Source organism: Lottia gigantea, assembly GCF_000327385.1.
Source record: "Lottia gigantea unplaced genomic scaffold LOTGIsca_18, whole genome shotgun sequence".
Lineage (NCBI taxonomy): Eukaryota > Metazoa > Mollusca > Gastropoda > Lottiidae > Lottia > Lottia gigantea.
This window is the reverse complement of record NW_008708301.1, coordinates 2,318,657-2,343,183: the sequence shown is the minus strand read 5'-3', so window position 1 is coordinate 2,343,183 and position 24,527 is coordinate 2,318,657. Positions and strand designations below refer to the sequence as shown.

Sequence of the window (24,527 nt, the reverse complement as noted above, 5' to 3'; positions counted from 1 at the left end):
GCTGTGAAAATTACACATATGAAAATTACAAATTTCTCAAATTTACACATACAAAAATTACATGTCTCTCAAAATTACACCTGTAGAAATAATACATCATGCTGACAAAAACTCTTGCAGAAATTATGTATTACTGAAAAAATTACATATTACTGTTATGACACATATCATTGAAAAACCTTTATGAAAATTTCAAATGTGTACATGTGATATTAATGTATTAAATTCTTATCTGAATTGAGCATCCATTAATTGAAGCTTACAAACAAATATTTTTTTATATTTTCTATGTAAATTTTTTATAAGGAATATAATTATTTATGTTCATGTATTGGTGTGTATTTCAGAGTGCATGTAGAGTTTTTTACCAATGAAAAATCCATCAAAGAGAGATTACAACTTTATTTTATTAAAAACCAACGATCTAGTAAGTTTCTTTTTATAAGTTTTATCCCTTAAGGCTAAGCAACAGTATTTTAGATTGCATTATGATGACTTTACTTTGTTAAATCTGGACAAAGATTTTTTAAAACTCTCTTATGCTGTCACAATGTGTTAGACAAACAAAACCATAAACTGTTGCTTGAAATGTCAAAAATTCCTTTTTCAACTTACTTTTGTACTTCCTTACAAACCTGTTAAACCTAGGGGTTCAATATTTTTATAATGGATGGTTGTTAATTGTCACATAAATGACACATGAATTTGGCTGGGAATGAGATGTAATATTATTCAAACTGAAGCCACAAAGGCTTTCGTTATTTATTTTTCATGAAACATCCTGTCTACCTAAAGCCATTCAAATGCAGCAACTTTATATTGTTGTCAACTTGTTTGGTTTTTCTATCTGCTTAACATAAAAACATGAATTATGTGATAATTTGTAATACTTTCTATCTTTCTGATATAGTTGTTGCCCCTGTCTGTCACTGATATAGTTGTTGCCCCTGTCTGTCACTGATATAGTTGTTGCCCCTGTCTGTCACTGATATAGTTGATGCCCCTGTCTGTCACTGATATAGTTGTTGCCCCTGTCTGTCACCGATATAGTTGATGCCCCTGTCTGTCACTGATATAGTTGTTGCCCCTGTCTGTCACCGATATAGTTGTTGCCCCTGTCTGTCACTGATATAGTTGTTGCCCCTGTCTGTCACCGATATAGTTGTTGCCCCTGTCTGTCAATGATATAGTTGTAATGAATGATGAATGTTATTTTTGCTATTGATGAAGAATTTATTAAATCTATTTCTGAATTTTTCAGGTTTACGTATTAGAACATTTAATTTAATAATAAAATTATTAACATGTATTTTGTATATGGTTCGTGTTTCTATGGACGACTCCTATTCCTGGTAAGTACACCATACCACCAATCCGCACCTGGGATTGTCAACTGTACATTCTATTTAAGGACTGTCTTGTCTGTCTTTCCCTAATGGATCACGCTCACATTGCTGTCACTCTTATATTTGGCATAGGAATTCTGCATCATTTAAGGAGTAGCCAATCCCTGTAGGTAGACCCATCACTATTGTTCAAAACTAGACAGAAGAACCTAAACGATTATATAAGTCAGTGAATTGTTTGAAAATTGTTGTGGTTTGACCATACTTATGATATTTTGCAGCGAATATGGAGTAAGACATTGTGTAAATGGTACGACCCACAGAAAAATAGACCCGGTTGATTTCCATGACAACCCTCAAATTAACTGGTTAGTTTTATTTGTCTCCTTTTAAAGTTAGACGCAGGAAATAGAAAAAAAATCTTAGACAGCTGATTAGATAAAGTTAAATTAGGTGAAAATTACCCTCTGTTCCAAATTTCATATCATAAATATTAATGACAAACTTAACAAAACTAGACAGTATTGGAAAGATGAAATTCTCTCTTTCAATATGAAATGTTTGACAACACAACCAAATATGTTTCATTACTTGACAATTTGGGTGAAGGTCTACTAAAGATGATTTCTGGAAAATTCTTTGTTTGTATATGATTAAGTTTAAAAGCAGTGTTTTAAAATATGTAGTTTATATAGAATATGATTAAAATCTTGTGTAATATATTGACTTTTCAGGGATGCTATTATTTGGGTTGATCGACATTTTGTGGTGTGGATCTGTCAAGTTACCGTGGCAATCATTAGTTTAGCAGAAACAATTTTAGTTCAATATTTAAGTTATAAGGTAACTGAGATTGTTTTTTGTGTAATAAAACCAGTGTTATATCCTGTTATTTTAGGTAATTAGTGTTGAATTCTCAGGAGTTCTCATCATCATTTTACAACTGCTCTTAAATCACATTTGATTGTTTGGATACACAATAACATGGTTGAACAAAATAACTGCATGAAATCTCTGAATTTTAAATTTAATAAAGGATAATATTGTTATTGTAGAAATTGTTTCTTTATCACAATATTACCTTTTTATGGGTATTACCTTCAGAATGAAATTGTTTTGGACAAAATTTGTTATTCTTGATAATGATAAAAGAGTTTATTGCATTTAGTGCCATTTCCTCGTTTATCATTGTCAGAATATAGTTTAAAAAATGTCACATTAACATGGAATAAAATGAAAATTGTAATATTTGAATTTAGACTATTGACAAAATGAAACATCCTACATTTCTTCACAAATTGGCTAATAAATAAGGGCAAGGTTCAATTTCCAACTGTTGAAGGATGTATAACTTGCACAGCCTGTAGCACACAGAGCCTTGGTTTATTGTCCCATCTGAGACGCTGTTCCATGTCAATTTTTGTAGCCTTCATTTTGAATACAATCTTCCTGGTAATATTATTTGATATATTTCAGGGTAATATTTTACAGCAGATTATATCTACAGAGTTTTTAGTAGAATTGGTAACTACCATACCAGTTATTTTTACTGTAAGTCACTTTAGAGATCCAGTATGGTCTCTTTTTTTCAATTTGAAAGTGTTTTGTTAAATCACACAATTTGTGACACAAATACAAACTAACTTTATTAGCCTGTATTAGCTTTACTAAACAGACACATCACATGACACATGGCACATTCTCAACCAAAAAGGTGCTGCCAAGCAACTACGACACTTGCCAGCCTGGGTCAGGTTCAGTTTGTACTATCTGATTTTTACCCAAGTTGAATAAAGGCTACATATTGTAATTGTGAAAGATGGCAAAATTTTCTTTTACACTGTTTATATTTTTACCCCAAATTAAATGACAAGTAGAAAAGTTGAATGTTATATTCTAGTTTGTGTATTATTCTGTATATATATTTTCAGTTATTTGAACCATTACGTAATTTATTTATACCAGTATTTTTCAACTGCTGGCTGGCCAAACAATCCATGCAGAAAATATTTGTAAGTTTTTATCTTTTCAAATTACTGCTTATCCTCCAGTTTTTTTTTTTACCATTGCCACCAGAATCTATACAGTAACCTGCAATTAAGAGCTGTCATAAATTCACTATATTTGGTGCTAACAATAGACATAAGAAAATTTTCAGTACCAGTAGCTGATAACAAGCCCTTTCAACTGTAAAAGAACATTAAGTATATGATATTTATGTATTGTCTTTTCAGAGTGATCTACATCGAGTGATGCAGAAGAATCAGTCAGCTCTGGCTCAACAATTATTAATACTTTGTGCTACTTTATTGTGCCTTGTTTTCATCAGGTAAGTTTCTATTATAAGTTTCGTAAATGCTCATTGACTTGAATGGGAAATCATAACGCAAAAATATAAATATGGATTAGGAAAAGACATTAAAGTGGGTGTGTGTGCCAGTAACATGCCAAAAGAGAGATGAATGTCTAAGCCCTATCTCCTTATATCAAATAAAATATTGATTTTTGCAAAAAATATCAATGAAGGGAGTTATCCTTGTTTTATGAAATTTCATTTGGTTAAATATACTGGTTCATAATCCCACTTTAAATTCTTAAATTAAACAACAACAGCTATCTGTTTCTGGACAATACAGCTTTTTCTGAAATTTTTATAAAAGAGAAGTAATTACATGAATTATCTCTAGATATAAAGTAATTCAAAGTAAAAAGGTAAAATTTAGCAATCAAATTTGAAATGTTATTAAAATGGTGTGAAGCAATTATGAAATCCATGAATTAAATCAAGATTCTAATCAGAAAATAGCAAGATTTAGTATGGGCTTTATTATATAATTGAACTCTAATATTGAACTTATTGTATGTCTTATTTTGGTTTGAAATTCAAATTGAATTCTTGAATTATATTCCCTTAAAGTAATTAGTGTTACGTGTATATTTGTTTGTTTTTTTTTTGGAAATAATTCTCAACAATTGATAAACTACTGATATGCTACTTTAAATATATTTTTGGAAATTTTAATGATGGGAAGAATGGTAGTTTTAGAACAAATTGTTCAGTCACTCAGCTGTAGTTGAGTATGGATAATCTTGGATCAAAGATCAATCCCAAAAGACTTGGCCAAGGACCAGCTGGTAGGCAGGATCCTCATGAACCTAAGTTGATATCCATGCACGTATTTGAAATGTTAACGAGTTGAAAATAACTCATTTTTAAGATTTAATTTGAACCGGAAAACATAAGATTTGCCATCAGGCGATGTAAACTAGGACGTTAAACTCTCATCTATTTTAAATTCACAGACAGTATTAAAACTATTGAGAGATACTGAGTAAAGTTTATTTATGATATAAGAGAATTATTGTGTATTATATTCTGATAAACAGTCTGACTTGAATCCATTATTCTTCTTTCTTCTCTAATCTAGAATTATAACTCTTTATCAACACTGTTACAGATACAGTATATTATAGTTTCCCATTAATTATATCAATACAGTTACTATAAATCTATCTGTCAACTAAATTTACTACTAGATTTGTAGATATCCTTTAAAAAGTGACCCTATTTGGAAAAGAATAAATATTTATAGCATTTGGCTTTTAAATTGCCTAAATAAAAAAAATAATCAATTCAGGGATATTTTTTGTATAATTTCAACTGAGTTTCAATCAATTCAAAAAGCTAAATTAATAATTGATTTGTAATTACTGAACAAGTAAATGACAAGAACAATACGATCATAAGTGAAACAAGTATCAGGAGTAGATTAGATTCTCAACAATAGCTGGGAAATCTGATTCTTTACTCGATTTTGTCCAACTTAAAATGGAAACATCACTGTTGACGTTGCCTCCAATTGATCACATTTGTCTTCAGTCTGTTTATATGTTAACATGAGCACTGTATACAATGTTAGATGGATTTCAGTCTAACTGAGCTATGAACTCCCTTCAAATTGTATAAGAATGGTCAAATTATACTTTCTAATGATTGACATACTTCCTCAAAAGTTCATTCGCTGCAACCAATGTTTTGTTGTTGGTGTTTGGATTTTGGGTTTCGCTAAGATGTTCGGATCATAGTACTTAGTTTATTTATTCAAAGTAAAAAAAAAAGAAAAATGATTTTGATTTCGGTTTGAATTCTAATTGTGTTGGATAAACAGATTTGTTAAATAGATCTAAATAGACCTATTATCGTTATTAACATTAACAAAGATGTTCCCCTTTTAGCACTTAATAGTGGTAGGACTGCTTGCAGTGGAACATAAGATGCAGAAAGATGTAAAACTTCATGAGTAGTTCAGCGAGGTCCAGAACATTATATAGAATATAAAACTCCCATTTCATTGTGTTTGCTTAGATACATGCAGACCTGTGTGATGTACATGATTTTGACCATGAGGTAAATAGCACAAGGATGTAAAAACTGTAGTAGCTAGTCAAGTACAAACTAGCAAGTAAAGATTCTGTTATTGACTGTTTAATAGCTGTATAAAGTAGAGGTCGATTAGAAAATGTTTTTAATTTTTGAGCATGATCAGTTAAATAAGAGTCGTTAAAATAAGTTGAGTAGAAGTTAATGTAGAGAATATTGTCATGTCAGGAAATCGTTGAGAAAAAACTCGTCTATTCAAGTGAAAGATTTAATGGTGGTATATACGAAAGATTGATTTTTATATCTGAAAGGGTCTTGACAATGAGTAACTGCAACATTATTAATGACTAATTGTTATATAGAGTTTTTTCAGGTACAATTAAACAACCTAAATCTTTTGTCTCCAGATTTTATATTCTATGGTTGCAGATAAATCTAATCGATAAATAGGTTTTAAGAAATGTGTTCATGATTAGAGTTCTCAAAAACAGACTTCTATTTAAAGGAATCTTAATATGATAAAAACTTTGCATTGCATTCTATCAAAGACACATGAAACAATAATCAATAAAAAAAATACAGATGAAAAACTTGAGTGAAATTTGATGTTTTTTCATCAGAAAAGAACATTTTTTTTGTGTCAAATGCCTACGCAAGCAGATTTGTCGATTTCTAGATCTTGAATTGATTCAACCAATCTCAAATTCTCTGTTGCAAAAAAGATTCATGTACTACAAAAGAGAAATTCTTCAATATTTACTGTTAAACATGAACTTTTATGGTCAACATTTAAAAGTGAACTATTGTCACGATGGGGTCACAATTATAATTAAAAAATATATAAAAAAATATTGAGTTAAATCAAATTGAAATATGCAGCAGAGTCAACAATGGAACAAGTCAGAATTAGGTTATGCTAAGTGGTTTTTTTTTTTAACAAATAATTACATCTTGCCTTACATAAGACTTCTGACAGTCACAGTCAATTTGGTTTTTTTTTTCAGTGCCTGTGGTATTCAACACTTACAGAGAGGGGGCAATCATCATTTTGGTGTGTTCGAATCATTCTGGTTAGTGGTAGTCACATTATCTACTGTTGGATATGGTGATGTTTACCCAGATATTTGGCCTAGTCAACTCTTCATGTTGGTGATGATCATTTGTGCCCTTGTTGTCTTGCCTACACAGGTGAGTTCCTGGATTTACTCCTGTTTCTTGTTTGGCTGAATCCAGATGTGGTATCCAACAGTATATCTATAAAAGCTGTGTGGCTGAATCAAGCTGTGGTGTCAAATTAGCAGATTGGGCACTGTCTTTTATAGTTGTCTTGTCAAGCTTGCTATCATATTGGCCAATGTCTTTTATAGCTGTTTGTATATACCAATCTGGCAAACAAACTTTGAGAGTTTTAATTAAAAAAAAGCCATTATAAAGCCAATCTAAGTCAAACTGCTTAATTACTAATTAGTAAGTTTTTAATAACAAATTCAGTTTGATCAAGTTGATACATGGATATAAATAACACATTGGAGAAATATTTTCGGGTATAATTTAAGATGTTTATAATATTGCATACTGCCCTTTAAAGTTGTTTGGCTGTTTTAAACTCTCTGTTAAACTAAGAATATTTTGTTTACTCTCTATTAAAGTTGTTTACTTGTACCAAGCTGTAATGTCAAACTGGCTAGCAGACTTTCTCTTTTGAGAGCTGGTATCTTGTTGTTTTCTTGTCTAATTTATTGATTTTTTAGTTTTTATTACATTAATTATGTAGTCTAACAATACCTACATACCCTTATATTTATCTTTCTGGAGTAAAATACATTACTTCTGACTGCAAAAAATTGTAACAGAAATTGTAAAAAGCAAATTACCTCTTTCATTTGTCTATCGAGACATTACAGTTATTTTTGGACCATTTCTGCCAATATTTGAATGTAAATGACTTTCTTTTTCACAAATTACAAATAAGTCAATCTTGTAATAATGGCATTTAACCACCTTTTAATCTATTTTATAATTAGTTACCGTGACAACCAATTTATTTTTATGTAAAACAAAGAAGATGTATATGAATATAATTGTATCTTATGACCTGGACTTTCTTCAATTAGACATTGACAAGACATCACATTTCTTTAATTATCAGTCAAGCAGAAGTATAATTTATCAGACGGAATGGAATGGAAATAGCCTTTTTAGTTTTTTGAATATACTTAACTCTTGATTTAACTAATTTCTGCCTTTATTTTACAATTTCTATTCTCAGATTGTCTAAAAACAAAACTTTTTTGACATTATTAGAATCGTTTCAAAGGACTTGTATAATCAAAGCTAAAGTCTCTGTCTCTGAGAAGATTGTTTTAATTCTGTAAAGTAAATTACCATAATTTTTCTTTAAAGCAAAAGTGTGTCTTTGATCAATTTAATTGCCAAACTGTTCTCTTTTTTTTAAAATATTTATATAAATAATTATTGTGCAACAGGAAATTGATGCTCTACATATAACCAACCTCAGAATTGTCATAATCATTTTGAATGAAAATAAACCCACATTTTAGGACATACAATAATCTAGTTGGCTACTAGAATCAGTTTAATTTAAGTTATATTTATTAACCAATCAGATGATGATCATAACACTTAAATCAAGTTTACATTTCATGAATTCATAGTTACCCATTTATTAATTCAAATTGTTTGTTATTTCTTTGAATTGTCTATGACAATAATTCAGTACATCAGTACTCAATTATGGAGCAGAAGAGTAAACCCAGTTCTTCTTTCAGAACCACGATGGCTTTCTTTATCTGTGGAATTGAATGAGTTATTATACTAGTAGATCTTATTGAAAAAACCCATTGTCTTGAAGACTAGATTTTTTTGTGCTTTACCATTGTTTTAAAACATTCATGAATTCATATTGATCTTTTTGTATCTCATATTCAGAGCCAGAATTTTTTTTTTTAATATTACCATTTCTTTCTGTTGTATTGCGTAATTTGTTCTTTGAATTATGAAATGTCAGGCTTGACATCAGATTGATCTGTTGGAGAGTAAATTGATCCACAGAAAATTTTCTAGAAATGAATGTCAAAGGAAATCATCAATTATGCATCTCTTATTGATATGAAATACAATACTTTTTCTAAATAGCAGAATCTTCAAACAGACCTGATGTATAATTGTACACTGTAACTGGAGTCAAAATATGAGGCCATAATTGTACACTCTTTAAATACACCAGACATCATCTTACACTTTGTCAGAAAGTGACCATTTGTTGTACAATTCTGTATTCTTTTCTGAAGTTTATTGTAATGTTCAGTTTAATTATACACCTTGTTATAGTTAGTAAAACTAATATTACATGATCACGTCTGATACATGCTGATCAAAACATCAATTCAGAAGACACAGTTTGTACAATGCAAAGAATTTTAATAGACCACGTTCTGAAGTAAAACCCTGACTTCTATTACTAACTACAGCTTTTTTTTTATACTGAAATGGGTTTATTTTCAATTTGGCAATAGTGACTTCATTGTGGTCAAGTTTTCCTGGAATCACAGCTATCACATAAGGGTACGAAATCAGAATGTTTCAAATAGAAGCAATGATACACATATATTTCTAATATATTACAGTTTGAACAGTTAGCATGTACATGGTTAGAACGTCAGAAATTGGGAGGTACATACAGTAGTCATCGTGCCCAGACAGAAAAACATGTTATAGTAGTTACTACTACTCTACAGTCTGATACTATCATGGACTTTCTAAATGAATTCTACGCTCATCCCATGCTGCAGGTTTGTTGATTTAAGAATTTTTAGCACTTTAAGACACACTTTCATTGACCCTTGTCAGTCAATCCAGTTTAAACTTTCTGTTTTTTTGACTGTCACTTGTCTTTGTCCTTCCAAAGATAGTTAATGGACTCATTTTATGCCTAATCCCTTGATTTTATTGGACATATCATTTAATTGTGATTTGCATCAGTACATGTCAGTTTTCTCCTTGTGATTAAATCTCTGATGTCCCTATGGAAGACTTCTTAACTCACTTGTAACTCAAAAACATGATTTTACAAGATGTGTTAATTGTAATTTTGATGAGGTTGTACTTTGTTTATTTACAGGACTATTTTGTTGTGTTATTATCACCATGTGAATTAGATCCCACTATGAAGATGTTGTTACAAGTTCCTCTCTGGGCTCAACGTGTTATTTATGTTCAAGGTTCAGCTTTAAAAGATGCTGATTTGGCACGGTGCAGGTAATTACACATTTTAAACCACCAACCTTCACAGAACTTTTATCTAAGAAGTAAATTTGGCATAACTTTGGTATCTATACCATTAATGAGTCTATCCAGAAATTACCAGATTTTCTACATTGTCCTTGTGGCAGTACCTCAATAGTATCAAGAATGGTTTTTCTTTTCTTCCTGGTACTAAGAGTCTTGAATGTTCTGTAGCTTCACATATATAAGACTTCCAGATTGATTGTTAACTTTTATTTAATTACAGAGCTCAAGATGCTGAAGCCTGTTTTATTCTGGCAGCTAGAAACTATGCTGATAAAACAGCAGCAGTAAGTTTCATTTATCATTCATAGCCCTTATAGTTAATGAAATTAAAATGTTGATGAAACAAGCATCCTGTTTTGTCATTGAATTCATAACAAAGTATCATACAAGAATTCAATAATTGAGTGATTAAATAAAATGCATGACTGCCACACTATTCTGGGCTAATCTTGTGTTCATTTTTTTTCTGTTCTGATGCGCTATCAACAAACATATCAAATTTATAATAATCAGATATTTAATTTATTTCAGGATCAACATACTATATTACGATCCTGGGCTATAAAAGATTTCTCACCAAAATGTCCACTTTATGTTCAAATATTCCGCCCTGAAAATAAATTCCATGTCAAATTTGCTGGTGAGATGAATTATTCTGTTTGCTAATTTTTAAGAAGGGCTCATCTCTCTTATTTTAATTAGATGTGTCTGTGTACATTCGATCTCTGGTATATTTTATTACATACATCTTGAGTTATTCAATTGAAAATACAATTATTGCTTTCTTTTATTGTGGTAGTAAACTATGCTGTAAGTATTTCTCCAGACATTTGACAACTAAATGTCTTGATCAGGGTTATAGCTGCCCAGGATATAGTGATTACCATCCAGCTTGGTTTCAAGGGACTGCTAAAGGACCCCTGGTGGAGATAACATCTTTTGCCAGCAAGCTGATATGATTTTTAACAATTGTCCACATCAAAAATCTCTCTTCTTTTTTGTTTGATAACTGGAAATAAAGTCAAGAAATATCATGTATTTTGTATTTTCTAATCATAGATCATGTAGTATGTGAAGATGAGTTTAAATATGCCTTGTTGGCTAATAATTGTTTGTGTCCAGGAACATCAACATTAGTTACTCTCTTATTACATACATCTCGTGGACAGTAAGTAGATTTTATCATAATGTGGTCGTATATTGTTGTCGCATCGCATTGGATTGTGAACACAATAGAGACTACAGTTTTTATCTGATTTTAATGAAATTTGGTGTGATCATTTATATTGATGAGATCATGGACATGTTCAAATTTGATGATCTTTCAATGAATGTTTTTTGAGTTATTACCCTTGACTTATGAAAACGCATCAAAATTTGTTAGCTTGTAAACACGATAGAGGTGACAGTTTATGTCAGAATTTTATTAAATTTTCTGTGTTTGTTTAAATAATATCTTACATAAATTAGATTTTTGGTTTGACTTGACACAGATTGGTGACCACCTTAGATATTCTGAGAATTTATCAGGAAAGAGGGCATATCATGCTAGGCAACCACTTGTATAGTATCAGGATAAGAGATAAATACAGAACAGTAAAGTACGTGACAATATTTAATCTGAATTTGAATTACAAACAGTTTCAAAATCTTTAGGTGAAAATATCTTCTTAATTGTCCAAATGGATTTGTTTTTGATGGATAATTTAATTTTTTTTGATTGATACTCGCATATTGTAGAGAAGGACAGATGTCAGGTGATGAATGGCAGAGATTATATGGAAGATGTTCAGGAAATGAAATCTATCATATACGTTGTGGGGAAAGTAAATTTTTTGGAGAATATATCGGAAAGAGTTTTACATACGCATCATTCCATGCCCATAGAAAGTAAGTTGATGACAAATGTATTTAACTTCTTTGGACTTCTTGAATTTGCCTACTTCAGAAAAAGTGAAACCACATTTGAATTTGATCTTAAGTAATAATATTGAGGTAGATGTTGCTAGAAACTCTATGAAAACAGAAAATCTGTAAAATACCATTTCCTAGTGGTTTAAGCAATGACCATCTGGTAGACAGGATATAGTCTTAAGCTTTCTTAGTTGTGTAACTAAAAGTTTCTTATTGTTACAGATGTTGTCCTCTTTTCCAGATATGGTGTCAGTTTGGTAGGTGTACAGAAAGATGTAATAGGATCCACTATTCAACTGAATCCTGGTCCAAGACATATCATGAGGAAGTCAGATTGCTGTTTTTATATGAATTTAACAAAGGAAGAGAATTCAGCATTTATATTGGCACATCCAAACCAAGAAAATAACAACAGTCAACCTAGACTACCCACAGGTACAGAACCGCCTTCTAGGGTAGCTAGCATGATAGCAAGTATAGGTAGGTTTATAAATAGTCAGCCTGGACTAGACTACCCATTGGTACAGAACCGCCTTCTAGGGTAGCTAGCATGATAGCAAGTATAGGTAGGTTTATAAATAGTCAGCCTGAACTAGACTACCCACAGGTACAGAACCGCCTTCTAGGGTAGCTAGCATGATAGCAAGTATAGGTAGGTTTATAAATAGTCAGCCTGAACTAGACTACCCACAGGTACAGAACCGCCTTCTAGGGTAGCTAGCATGATAGCAAGTATAGGTAGGTTTATAAATAGTCAGCCTGGACTAGACTACCCATTGGTACAGAACCGCCTTGTCGGGTACCTAGCATGATAGCAAGTATAGGTAGGTTTATAAATAGTCAGCCTGGACTAGACTACCCATTGGTACAGAACCGCCTTGTCGGGTAGCTAGCATGATAGCAAGTATAGGTAGGTTTATAAATAGTCAGCCTGGACTAGACTACCCATTGGTACAGAACCGCCTTGTCGGGTAGCTAGCATGATAGCAAGTATAGGTAGGTTAAATAGTGGTCAGTCTGGACATGAATACCTATTGGTACAATACCACCATCCAGGGTAGCTATCATGATACTAGTATAGGCAGGTTTAAAAATAGACAGCCTGGACAAGAATACATGTTGGTACAGAACCGCCTTGCCGGATAGCTAACATGATAGCTATTATAGGTAGGTATTTTTTTATAGACAGCCTGGACTAGATACAGTACCACCTTCCAGGTAGCTAACATGATAGCAAGTATAGGTAGGTTCAATATTATATTAGGCTGATCTAGTCCTTCTAATTTCAGTAAATATGATATATGTAGTATTTTGTTATTTGATGTTAATGCTACTTGTGAATGTTGTTACAGTATTATTGTAAACTATACGGGAATGAAAATCCCTTCCAATGTAGCTGGTGAAGAAGCATGATTTATGTTAGCCTTAGAAAATAAAAACAATGATATGGATGTACTACTTCTTCCTTTAAGTTTAGCAACGTTTCAATTTACATACAGGAATCTTTATCGTAATTGTTTATGGTTACAAAATAAGAAATATAGGAAGAAGCAGTATATTCATATTAGTGTTTTGTTTATCAAATGTTACATCTATTTCTAAATGTCATTTTAAGAGTATGTTATCTATTATCAGTCCTCTATTTCTAAATGTCATTTAAAGTGTATGTTATCTATTATCAGTCCTCTATTTCTTAATGTCATTTAAAGTGTATGTTATCTATTATCAGTCCTCTATTTCTAAATGTCATTTTAAGAGTATGTTATCTATTATCAGTCCTCTATTTCTTAATGTCATTTAAAGAGTATGTTATCTATTATCAGTCCTCTATTTCTAAATGTCATTTAAAGAGTATGTTATCTATTATCAGTCCTCTATTTCTAAATGTCATTTAAAGAGTATGTTATCTATTATCAGTCCTCTATTTCTAAATGTCATTTAAAGAGTATGTTATCTATTATCAGTCCTCTATTTCTAAATTTCATTTAAAGAGTATGTTATCTATTATCAGTCCTCTATTTCTAAATGTCATTTAAAGAGTATGTTATCTATTATCAGTCCTCTATTTCTAAATGTCATTTAAATAGTATGCTATCTATTATCAGTCCTCTATTTCTAAATTTCATTTAAAGAGTATGTTATCTATTATCAGTCCTCTATTTCTAAATGTCATTTAAAGAGTATGTTATCTATTACTGTTAGGTTATCCCCAGGGAGTATATGAATGTGGAGGGAAGGCATGTTCGATACCTCCTACTTTATTTTATACCTCAATCAAAGTGTCCCTTCAAACCTTGTGAAGCTATATATACCATTAGTAAGCACAGAAATTAAATACTTTGGTAAGCTAAATGAACTCAACAAAATAATTGATCAGATTAGTGATTGGTTTTGGATATTCTTCAAAACACAAGCAACTATCCTTTTAATGCCTTTTGCTATTTTTAGGTACTGTAGCTTTAGAACTACAGCACACCAGAATGATAAGTAGTGATAGTGATATAGAAAGACAAGGTAGTAAACGCACCCATCTCAACTTACCCAAAGGTTTAAATATACAGAGTTTACAGAAGCGACCTAGTATTGCCCCGGTACCAGCTGTATTAGAAACTAATGATGTTAGTATTAATATACTAGCTGATAATCAGTCTGATTCTGATGATGATGATGATGCTAGCTCTATAGATAGTGATGACAGTTCGAATCCTGAGTAAGTAATAATGATAATAATACTATACCAGTAGGTAAAGCAGTGAATGCCATTCCTCCAACTCATTTGCCAAAAGGGATATAGCTATTGTTACTTCTTTCTTCACCAGCTTAACTTTCAGCTATCTATTCCATTCAGCTATTCTCTTACTGGGTGATGACTACTATGATGATTCTCAATGACAGCTATTAGGAATTGCATTTTATGATACAAAATGATGATTCAATTACTGAAATTGAAATACATGTATTAAAAATATTTGAATGTTGAAAGTAAACATTTTGTGTTTTATTGTAGATATGTACGAGGTTTCCCTCCAGTTACACCATATGTTGGTACAAGTCCTACCCTCTGTCATCTGTCTCGTGAAAAACGTAGTTTATGTTGTCTGGAACTCTGCCAGGTAATAACAAGAACATTTTCTATTTTATGACTTGACCTGGCATTGATACCTTTAACTACTGTTTATACCCAGTTTTATTTCAGTAAAAAATCAATTTATTGATTATCTTTTATCTCTTATATCTCTTCCATTAGCCTAGCAATATACAGAATTTTAAGATGAATAACGTCCATTTATTTCAAATTCAAATTTAATTTCATCACAAAGTACTTTCTGTCTGTTCTTCAAACAATTTTTATGGGAATGTCTATTTCAAGAAAACTTTGATATTATGTTATTTCCACTTTTTCTTTTAAACTGTGATATATTTTGATATATTTACTTTATAAAGATATACTCAATTCATTTCATCATTTTTCTCTTGTAGAAATGTGATCATTGTAATTATACAAGTGCCAAAGAATATTGTTGGAGTTCACGTATTATAATTGTAGCTGCTGATTATGCTAGTAATGGTTTATATAATTTTATTGTACCATTACGATCTCATGCTAGAGAATCTGACTCTCTCAATCCTATAGTTTTACTATTTGAACAAAAGTAAGTACAAATTTAATATTATGTACAGCCAATATTGGAATCACTAGGGTAGTTGATATTGCTATATTTCTTAAAGAGCCGCCAATTTTTTTGTAAATGATTTTGATTTATAAACATATGATTTTCACAAATTTGCATAGATCATAGATTTATATTGTATTATTATCTACATTCTTATAATTGTATTTATTTCAGGCCTGATATTGGTTTTCTAGAGACTATTTGTTATTTTCCTATGATTTACTGGATGTTGGGGTCTATAGACTGGTAGATATTTTTTACATATTGTTATGTTATATTTTTTGCATTATCATGCTGTTGTTGTTGTTTTTCAGTTTATCTGATCTGTTAAAAGCTAAATTCAAACTCACTGATAATGATTTTTTTTTCAGTTTATCTGATCTGTTAAAAGCTAAAAATCAACCTTGTTGATAATGATGTTGTTGTTTTTCAGTTTATCGGATCTGTTAAAAGCTAAAATCAACCTTGCTGATAATGATGTTGTTGTTTTTCAGTTTATCGGATCTGTTACGAGCTGGAATCAACCTTGCTGATAATGTGGTTGTTGTAAATAAAGAAAGTTCCAATTCAGCAGAAGAAGATACTCTGTCTGATTGTAATACAATTGTCTCTGTTCAAACTATATTTAGGTAAGTTTATAATTTGTTTGATTTTTCATAATGTTAAGTTTCAGTTTAAGTCATTATTAAATAGTCAAAACTTCCATCGAAAGTATTCACAGTATGCAAAGTTATCATTATAATATGATATTTTATCTATTCCAGATTATTTCCCAATGCCAACATAATAACAGAATTAACTCAGTCATCTAATATGAGATTCATGCAGTTCCGGGCACATGATCTGGTGGCTCTAGCTATTTCCAAACTAGAGAAGGTTGGTATGGAATGAATTCTAATTGGAGTTGAATCCAGTTGAACCACATTTGCTGCAGTTTTTTGGGGTTTTTATAATATATGAATTATACTTATCACATCTAATATGTCATGTCTGAAATATGGGGTAGGGCAAGAAATATTGGTCTAATATGTCAAATTGTAGATTTATATTCTTAAAATTCAGTAACTGTAATTCCTTTGAATATGTTAATGTTACTTGTCACCCTGTATTATGGACGGAATATTTTATGATTTCAGAAAGAAAGACAACGAGGTTCCCATATCTATTATATGTTCCGACTACCATTTGCCGCTGGTAATGTGTTTAGTGCCAGTATGTTGGATACCTTGTTATATCAGGTAGGTTGCAGTGACTGACTTGGGGGGAGGGGCTGGCATGTGATGCAGGGACTGGCTTGTTGTAGAGGTACTGGCTAGTGGTGGGGGGGACTGCCTTGGAGGGACTGGCTTGTTGTAGAGGGACTGGCTTGTTGTGGGGGACTGCCTTGGAGGGACTGGCTTGTTGTAGAGGGACTGGCTTGTTGTGGGGGTACTGCCTTGGAGGGACTGGCTTGTTGTAGAGGGACTGGCTTGTTATGGAGAGACTCGCTAGTGGTGCAGGGACTGGCTTGTGGTAGAGGGACTGGCTTGTGTTGGAGGGACATGTTTGTGGGGGAGAGACTGGCTTGTGCTTGTGATAGGAGTGACTGGCTTGTGATAGGAGGGACTGGCTTGTGGTGTAAGGAATGGCTAGATGTACAATGGAAGTAGTTGATTGTTGTACAATCACTGACTCACAATCATTTAATCACAACTATTTATCAATTAAATTGTTTTTTACAGGCGTTTGTCAAAGATTATTTAATAACATTTGTAAGATTATTACTAGGAATAGACCAAGCTGTTGGTTCTGGACACCTTTCTTGTGTAAGTTTTTCATGTACTTTAGTTATATATATCATATCTTGAATGTAGCCATCTGTAAATAGAAGCGACTTTATTGTGATATGATTTGACAAGATTTATATTGATATATTTGAAATTATACTTGACAAAAAGCACATTAAAAGACACGTCGAGACAATGGTTCCGGATCCACAGAATAAAGAATAAAAGAATATTCCTGCAACTTTTAGAAATTAGAAATGGAAATGTTTGTCTTTATATAAAGAAAAATTAGCCTGGGTTTGAGAATTTTTTAAATTTAGAAAGAATAAATAATTATAGATGAAGATCACCAAAGAAGATCTGTGGATTCGAACGTATGGTAGATTGTATCAGAAACTATGTTCTACCACATGTGAGATACCTATAGGTATATATAGAACCCAGAATCAACATTGTCCTGAATTGTCTTCGGTATGTTTACTGTACTTTACTATATTCTATATTTAATGATCAGATGTTCACAGTCTCTTTATATTCTGACTGCCAAGTAGTCACTAATTTGATTAAGTTCATTTAGTTTAAAAGTAACTGATGCACAAATCATTTATATCCCCCAATATATTAAGGCCTGTTATTGAGGTCTAAGTCGGTTAAGTCATTTTCATGAACAGATTGTGGGCACTGATACTGTTTAACTTAAAGCTAGTTTTGGAATTTCTCACCTGCAAAGTTTACAGGGTTTATGGTGCTGCAGAGCTTTTAGGCATAGCTCCTCATTCTTTGTCTTGCTTAGATTAGTTCCTCGCATGAAACAATGCCAATGAATTTCTGATTTTAGTAATTTAGCTAGACAAAATCCATTCATTTTTTAAATACCCTCAAATCATTTCATACATTCATTTTGTAGAATAAAAAATCTTCATCTAATAGGCTTGCTAAAGCAGTGAGTATTCTGAGTGAAACAGAATTGCCCCCTTCCCTTCACCCTGACACTTGGCCCCAGAGTTAACCTGATGGCAACTCTCACCCCTTCACCTATCATTTTATCACACTCTCACTCTCACTTGTCCATCTTCAACTTTAGGCTCAGACAAAATCCTCAAATAACATACTATAGGCATATGTAATATATCATTCTTCAATTTTAAGAGTGAATTCTGGTAAAAGTCTTGTTCATTTAAAGTGACATCTGTGCTTAGTCAGGGCTGTATCTTCATATAGGACAATGAGGCAAATTTGCTTCATGTCGAATTTGACCTGTAAAAGATTTTGTTTGAAATTAGGAGCATAAATGTAAAACGTGAATTTGATATATATGGTTAAGGTTGTTAACGTTTAGCAAAAAAGTTGTGATGACTTCTAAGATAACTGAATTTTTGCCTCAAAATTATAGCCCTGTTGGTTATTTCAAGCAAATGTTGGTCATGAGTTTTAATCCAGTCATGTGTTCTAGTCGACTCAGTAAATGGGTACATACAGATAATCAGGAAAGATCAGCTGGTAGAGAGGATCATTTTGAACCTAAGTAGTTATCCTTGTTAAACATGGGTGTTTTTTCTTTCTTGCATGAAAAGAGCTTTTGATGCTCAATAAAAATACTCATCACTAGCATTAAATTGTACTTCCTTTCCATGAAGGAGGCAGTGAAAAAAGCATCTTGTAGGTCGATATTGTCTGAGCCTACATCACTAATTTAAAATATTGCAGATCACAATTAAAACTAGCTTTACTGAAATTGTTCCTCAAATTCACCTGATTTGACAGATTGATGTATTTTTCTCACAAGCTTGCTGAAAGTCTTTACCTTGCTTACTTTTTAAACCTTGCTAGAATTTTTTTTTCTCAGATATTTGCGTTCATTTCTCTTGAAAATATTAATCATTCTTACGAAATTCCTCAAAAAAGAAAATAATGTTTGATCTACATTGGAATAAAAGTTCTGATTTTTTTATTCACAATTAATTGAATAATATAATGGAGTTATTTCCCCTGCAATACTGCTTTACGTAATTAACTTCAAGTGCCTTTCTTTCTTGTGAAAATTGGTTTCATTTCTTATTAAACTGATGTGTATATTTATATAAAATAATGTACTATTTAATCAAATTTTAACGATAAAAATTCTGGACCAAAGATGATATTATCTACATACACCTTCATTTCAACACACCTTTCATTGTCATTCATTCATATCACTCATTCGAACTTTATCACCCCTTACTAATAGATTTATTTATGTGATAACCTAGACTACATCCCTATCCAGAGACCAATCTGCGCTAAATGTAGCGTTTAGAAATTCCTTTGTAAGTATAGCTGGTAGACTTGATCAACTAGTAATGTATCCTACTACCTCTTCATTCTTAGTCATTGTCCATCTTAAGTTTTGACTATTTTCTGATAATAGGAATGATTAACTCAAACAATTTTCTCTCAAACAAAAATTATAAATGTGTATTAGCGGATTGGTTCTGAGTTTTTCTTAAACTCAAAGAGATCTTAACCATCCTTCTGACTTTAACTGATTATATATTGGTAAGAATTTGAAATTTATATTCTCTGGTTTTCCAGACTTTATACATCATCATACATTTTTGCGTAACACTTTTGGTCTAAACTGACCATATTTTGAATGGAACCAATCACAATGTTTTTGTCATAACAGCAGATATTTTATCGAATGTATGATGATTATGAAGTTGTCTATTTAAATTGTACCTTACAGTAAAGCACAACTTTAACTTTCACAGCACCTGTTTCAATATTTAGCTCATTTGACTCTTCTGCATACTTTATAAATTCCTAGTATCTCTGTTTAAATAATATTATATAACAGCAATTCAATGATTTTTCTTTACTATAACCATTATTACTGAGATGATGATTAAAAAAAAAGCCCTATCCACATTCATTTCTCAAGTATAGAGATTGTGTACAGATGCCATGACAATTTAGGCTTAGGATGTATCAAGGAGGTGTACAGTTCATACAGAATGAATGTACATCTTGTAGACAGTTATACAAAAACATTACTTGGTAAGCTTTTCACATGATAAAGCTGTATCATTATACCAACATCCACTTACATTCATTAGTTGAAAAGTGAAAAGAAATATCAAATATTAGTTTGAGGCAAGAGATGAAATAAAGTTGAATATTCAAGACAACCTCTCAAAGGCAGTGACATGCTTCCAAAAGTAACAATACCTTGATCTTTGGATCAGCTGTTTGGCATCTGTAACAGACTTTAACTATAGTAATTGAAACTGTTGCTTATATCTTTTGCAGAATTTAATTAACATTACAAGATTTTAGCATTTTCTCCACTTTGATTCTAACGTTATTTTTATTAACCAAGGACATAGTCATTCTCAAAATCTGAGGTTACGTTTTCAAGAATAAGACCTCAGATCATAAATTCTCCAGTTTATTACTAAGTACCGTAAGTTATATTTTCAGGCATCATTAAGTCTAGGTGCTGAACCTGATGACATTATGAATATGAATGGTGCTAACCTAACACCAGAGAGGCAGGAGATTATTCAGATGGTAAAGTGTAGAATGCAAAGTCAAGGTTTGCCTCTTGATGAATATGGTAGGTAGAGTCCACTACTATACAATTATTACTCCCCAGTTTGTCATACTATGGATGAGATTTCTGGTAAATGGAATTGTTTTGCTTGTTCAGATTTTTATCATTTGTTTAGGTTCAAACCAATTCAAATAATTTCAAGATTAAGAAACTCTGTCTAATACCTTTTAAGATTAATTGCAATATGGTTAGTTTTTTTCTGTTGTTCATGATAACCAGACTGCTAGGAAGGCTTAATTGTCAATTATAAGGGAATAATTGAATCAAATCATAGTATTTATTACTGTATTTAACCAAGTAGTTATCATGTACATTAATCAAGCAGAAAAATGACCTTTAGAGTTGAAATTAACATGATATGAAAAGCTTTCTGTTCTGATTATGTCCTGCGGTCAGTATTTGATTTAATGAGAGACCACAATATAATGATGTGGACAGGATTTTCTAGTGGTCATTTAGGGTCATGAACTCTTCTTTATTTAGGTGAACTAGGGTTACATTGTGGAGAACTAGTTCTATCACAGATTGTTGGTAATGACATAGCTAAGTCACAAGAACATATACATCAGTCTAGATAACATGATAGAAAAATGTTAAGATATTTGTCAGTAGATCCAAAAACATAACCAAATTCCTTACATATTTGAAGAGGAATAGTTGTAAAAGTCTGTTTGATAACCCACAATTTTGAATTTTGTGAAATTCTTTTTGTTTGCTATATGCCTAATAGAAAGATTCTGTTAATAAGTAAAAGTAAAACTAAAAATCTGAAGCACCGATTTTAAATCAGATCAACAGTCTATGACAACATCTAGAGAGTAGGATCAATCTAACCCAGACAGCTTATTCTCTGCAGAATGAGAGTTGAAGATGCAAGTTTAGCTCCTTGATTGCCAGACTATAGAAGTCAGTTTAATTAATGAATTCTAGAAAATTACTGAAAAATTTAATAAATAAAACTGCCAGGCTTGCTTTAATTCACAATCTAAATTACAGTCTGTTATTTTACATGATGATAAAACAGTCATGAAAAGTAATACACAATAATTCAATTATTTTGAATATAAACTCAGAATTTTATTTTTTGATATCATCATGTAAATATTATGTATTGTGATTATTGATAAAATTAAGTGTGCATTGTAGATTAATATTCTATTGATAAAGATAATATAAGATCTCAAAGATTTAGGATATGTACAAGGCATTATTACATTTCAAAGCATATACTGTTTAATATACAATATATCATCAGATGAAATAAAGAAGTGTTGTAATATTATATATATTGTAGATGAATCCAGTGATAAAAGAACATCAGTATCCTATGCTATTATTAATCCTAACTATGATCTGAAACTGGAGTTAGGAGACGTAGTGTAAGTATTAATCAAGGCTGTTGATTTAATACTATTAACAAAATAGAAATAAAGACTGCAGTAATTATATCTAATAAGCATGAAGAATTAAAAGACTTCATTATGGAAAAGCACTTTCAAACAATTTTCTCAGGAAATCTTTAAGGTTAATGTCGTCATATATTAAGCAATGTATGATGTATTTAATTTTGTCATTATTTTAGAGAAAAAGATTCGCCTTTTCTTTTCAGGTACTTAATACGACCAAGTTCTCTTTCACCTCAACCCTCCCCCCTGATGGATGAGCGTAGATTATTACAAGAGAAAGAACAGACACAGGAGAGTTTACGTGAATTTTCCTCAAACAACCAATCAGAACACTCAGATTTAGCCAATGGTAGAACGCCATCTAGTGGTAATCCATCTCAGAGTACAGATGATATTAATAAGGGAAGCCGGGTAGGTGTCAAACAGTTAACATAATAACCACTATTATTATCTCCCTTGAAAATGAATAATATTAATGACCTATATTTTATCAAAACAATTTCATTTCTTTTTAAGTAACTCGAAAGTGGCATGCTTTGAATTTCAGACCTTCATCAAGAAAATTAATACTTTTCATACAAAATATCTCATTTGAAATACATACGTTTGGATCATCTAGAAAAATGTAATATTTCACCTAATTACCTGCCTTGAACTGTTTTTGACCTACATTTAGGAGATTTTTTTTTATCTCAATATTATCTCCCTTGAAGTTTATTCATATCATTATGTCTATAGCTGTTGATCATGTAAAGTGTGTATGGAACTCACCACAATCATACTTCAATCTAATTTCAGATCCCTGTGATATATTATGATAGTGAAGAAGAGATAAATAAACTGTCCAATCCAGCTCAGTTAGATATTGTACCTAGTATTCAGGTTGATCGTGGTACGCCAGATTACACAGAGGATATAAAATATATAGACACCTCATCACCAGAGGCAGATATACAACCATTTCAACAATCTTCACCAGCATGATGGTAATATTAGTTACCTGAAAAATGTTTTCAGTTGAAATATTCGGTGAGCAAAAAGCGACATAAAGCTGAGTCATCTGGTGGAAATATTTGACTCTAGAGCTGTATCCAAAATTTGGAGGTTTGAAGACATATTTACATTAAGTGGAGAATCAGTATTTTAATTTCACAGCACTAAGCTTCCAAAACTCTTTCCATCTGATTGATTTTTTACACAGTTTGATTTTTGACATCTTACTATTAACTAATTCATCATCAACACTAATGAGATGTTGACATTTTGACAAATAAGAAAGGCAACACAATGCCATAAATGACAGGTAAAGATTGTTTGCAGTAAAATTATGTGTGTGGCCTACCATTGATTAGGATAAAAAGTACCCTTCATTCAGTTCCTGTGAAAAAATCTCCGTGTTTTGCATTGATGTATGGCAATCATACCAGTCTGTTAAGTTCTTTGTGATACATACATGAGAGTTCAATATCAGGTCTGAGGCTGATATTCACATGATGACTTAAATGGTATAGAAGTCATAGCCATAATAGAATAGAAATTATGGCGTAAAGTTGGTTTGCTGTGGTGGAATTCCTTTTTAAGAATACTGAAAATTGAGTTATATTCTTCTATGTAGTTCAAGGATACTGACAACTTTTGCTGGCAATTTAAATACATTGAGCTTAAAACCTTGTTATAAAGGTGTGGCCTAATAGGGCATTTTTTTATATCTTGTGTATGTTTTGAGCTTTGCTTGCAAGAAAGTGACATAAGATAAAGTATATTTATATGAAATTTCTGTTACAAATCAATTTAATACATTTTCTAACCTCACAAACTTTCACAAATGTTATTGTTTGGTTTACAATGGAATTGTAATTGCAGCGCTAACTGTGTACAATTTGATCTGGATTTCTCTAATGTGAGATTCCATGCAGATCTCTTTACATTTTTTATTTTTGTGGTATGTGGTTTCTGTTGGCAGGCAGATGTGCATAAATTTAAAGTTATTCCAGCATCATCTTTGTTAAATTTAGTGGAAAAAGTGCTTGATCTATATGGTCCATTGTTTCTGATCTTACTGTTACTTTTCTCTCTTACTGTTCATGATGTAAGAAAATGAATTCACAATGTTATTTTACAATTCTATAGGTCTACA

General features: G+C 31.5%; 1 protein-coding gene across 1 annotated transcript; it reads left to right on the top strand.

The window, feature by feature from the left end:
- Positions 1 to 345: 345 nt before the first annotated feature.
- On the top strand, positions 346 to 22,627 carry LOTGIDRAFT_91366 (hypothetical protein; the record flags this gene model as incomplete). Its single annotated transcript, XM_009052093.1, has 30 exons — positions 346 to 427; positions 1,262 to 1,352; positions 1,628 to 1,714; positions 2,081 to 2,189; positions 3,278 to 3,358; positions 3,581 to 3,675; positions 6,732 to 6,915; positions 9,375 to 9,539; positions 9,869 to 10,005; positions 10,259 to 10,322; positions 10,570 to 10,678; positions 11,098 to 11,206; positions 11,779 to 11,928; positions 12,194 to 12,447; positions 14,155 to 14,248; positions 14,444 to 14,662; positions 14,960 to 15,065; positions 15,433 to 15,605; positions 15,801 to 15,872; positions 16,121 to 16,255; positions 16,391 to 16,502; positions 16,763 to 16,864; positions 17,348 to 17,452; positions 17,732 to 17,867; positions 18,833 to 18,920; positions 20,313 to 20,391; positions 20,525 to 20,572; positions 20,927 to 20,987; positions 22,279 to 22,363; positions 22,594 to 22,627. Coding segments are annotated over 30 exons (3,366 nt in total), but the record flags the coding sequence as incomplete, so codon positions are not given.
- Positions 22,628 to 24,527: the final 1,900 nt, after the last annotated feature.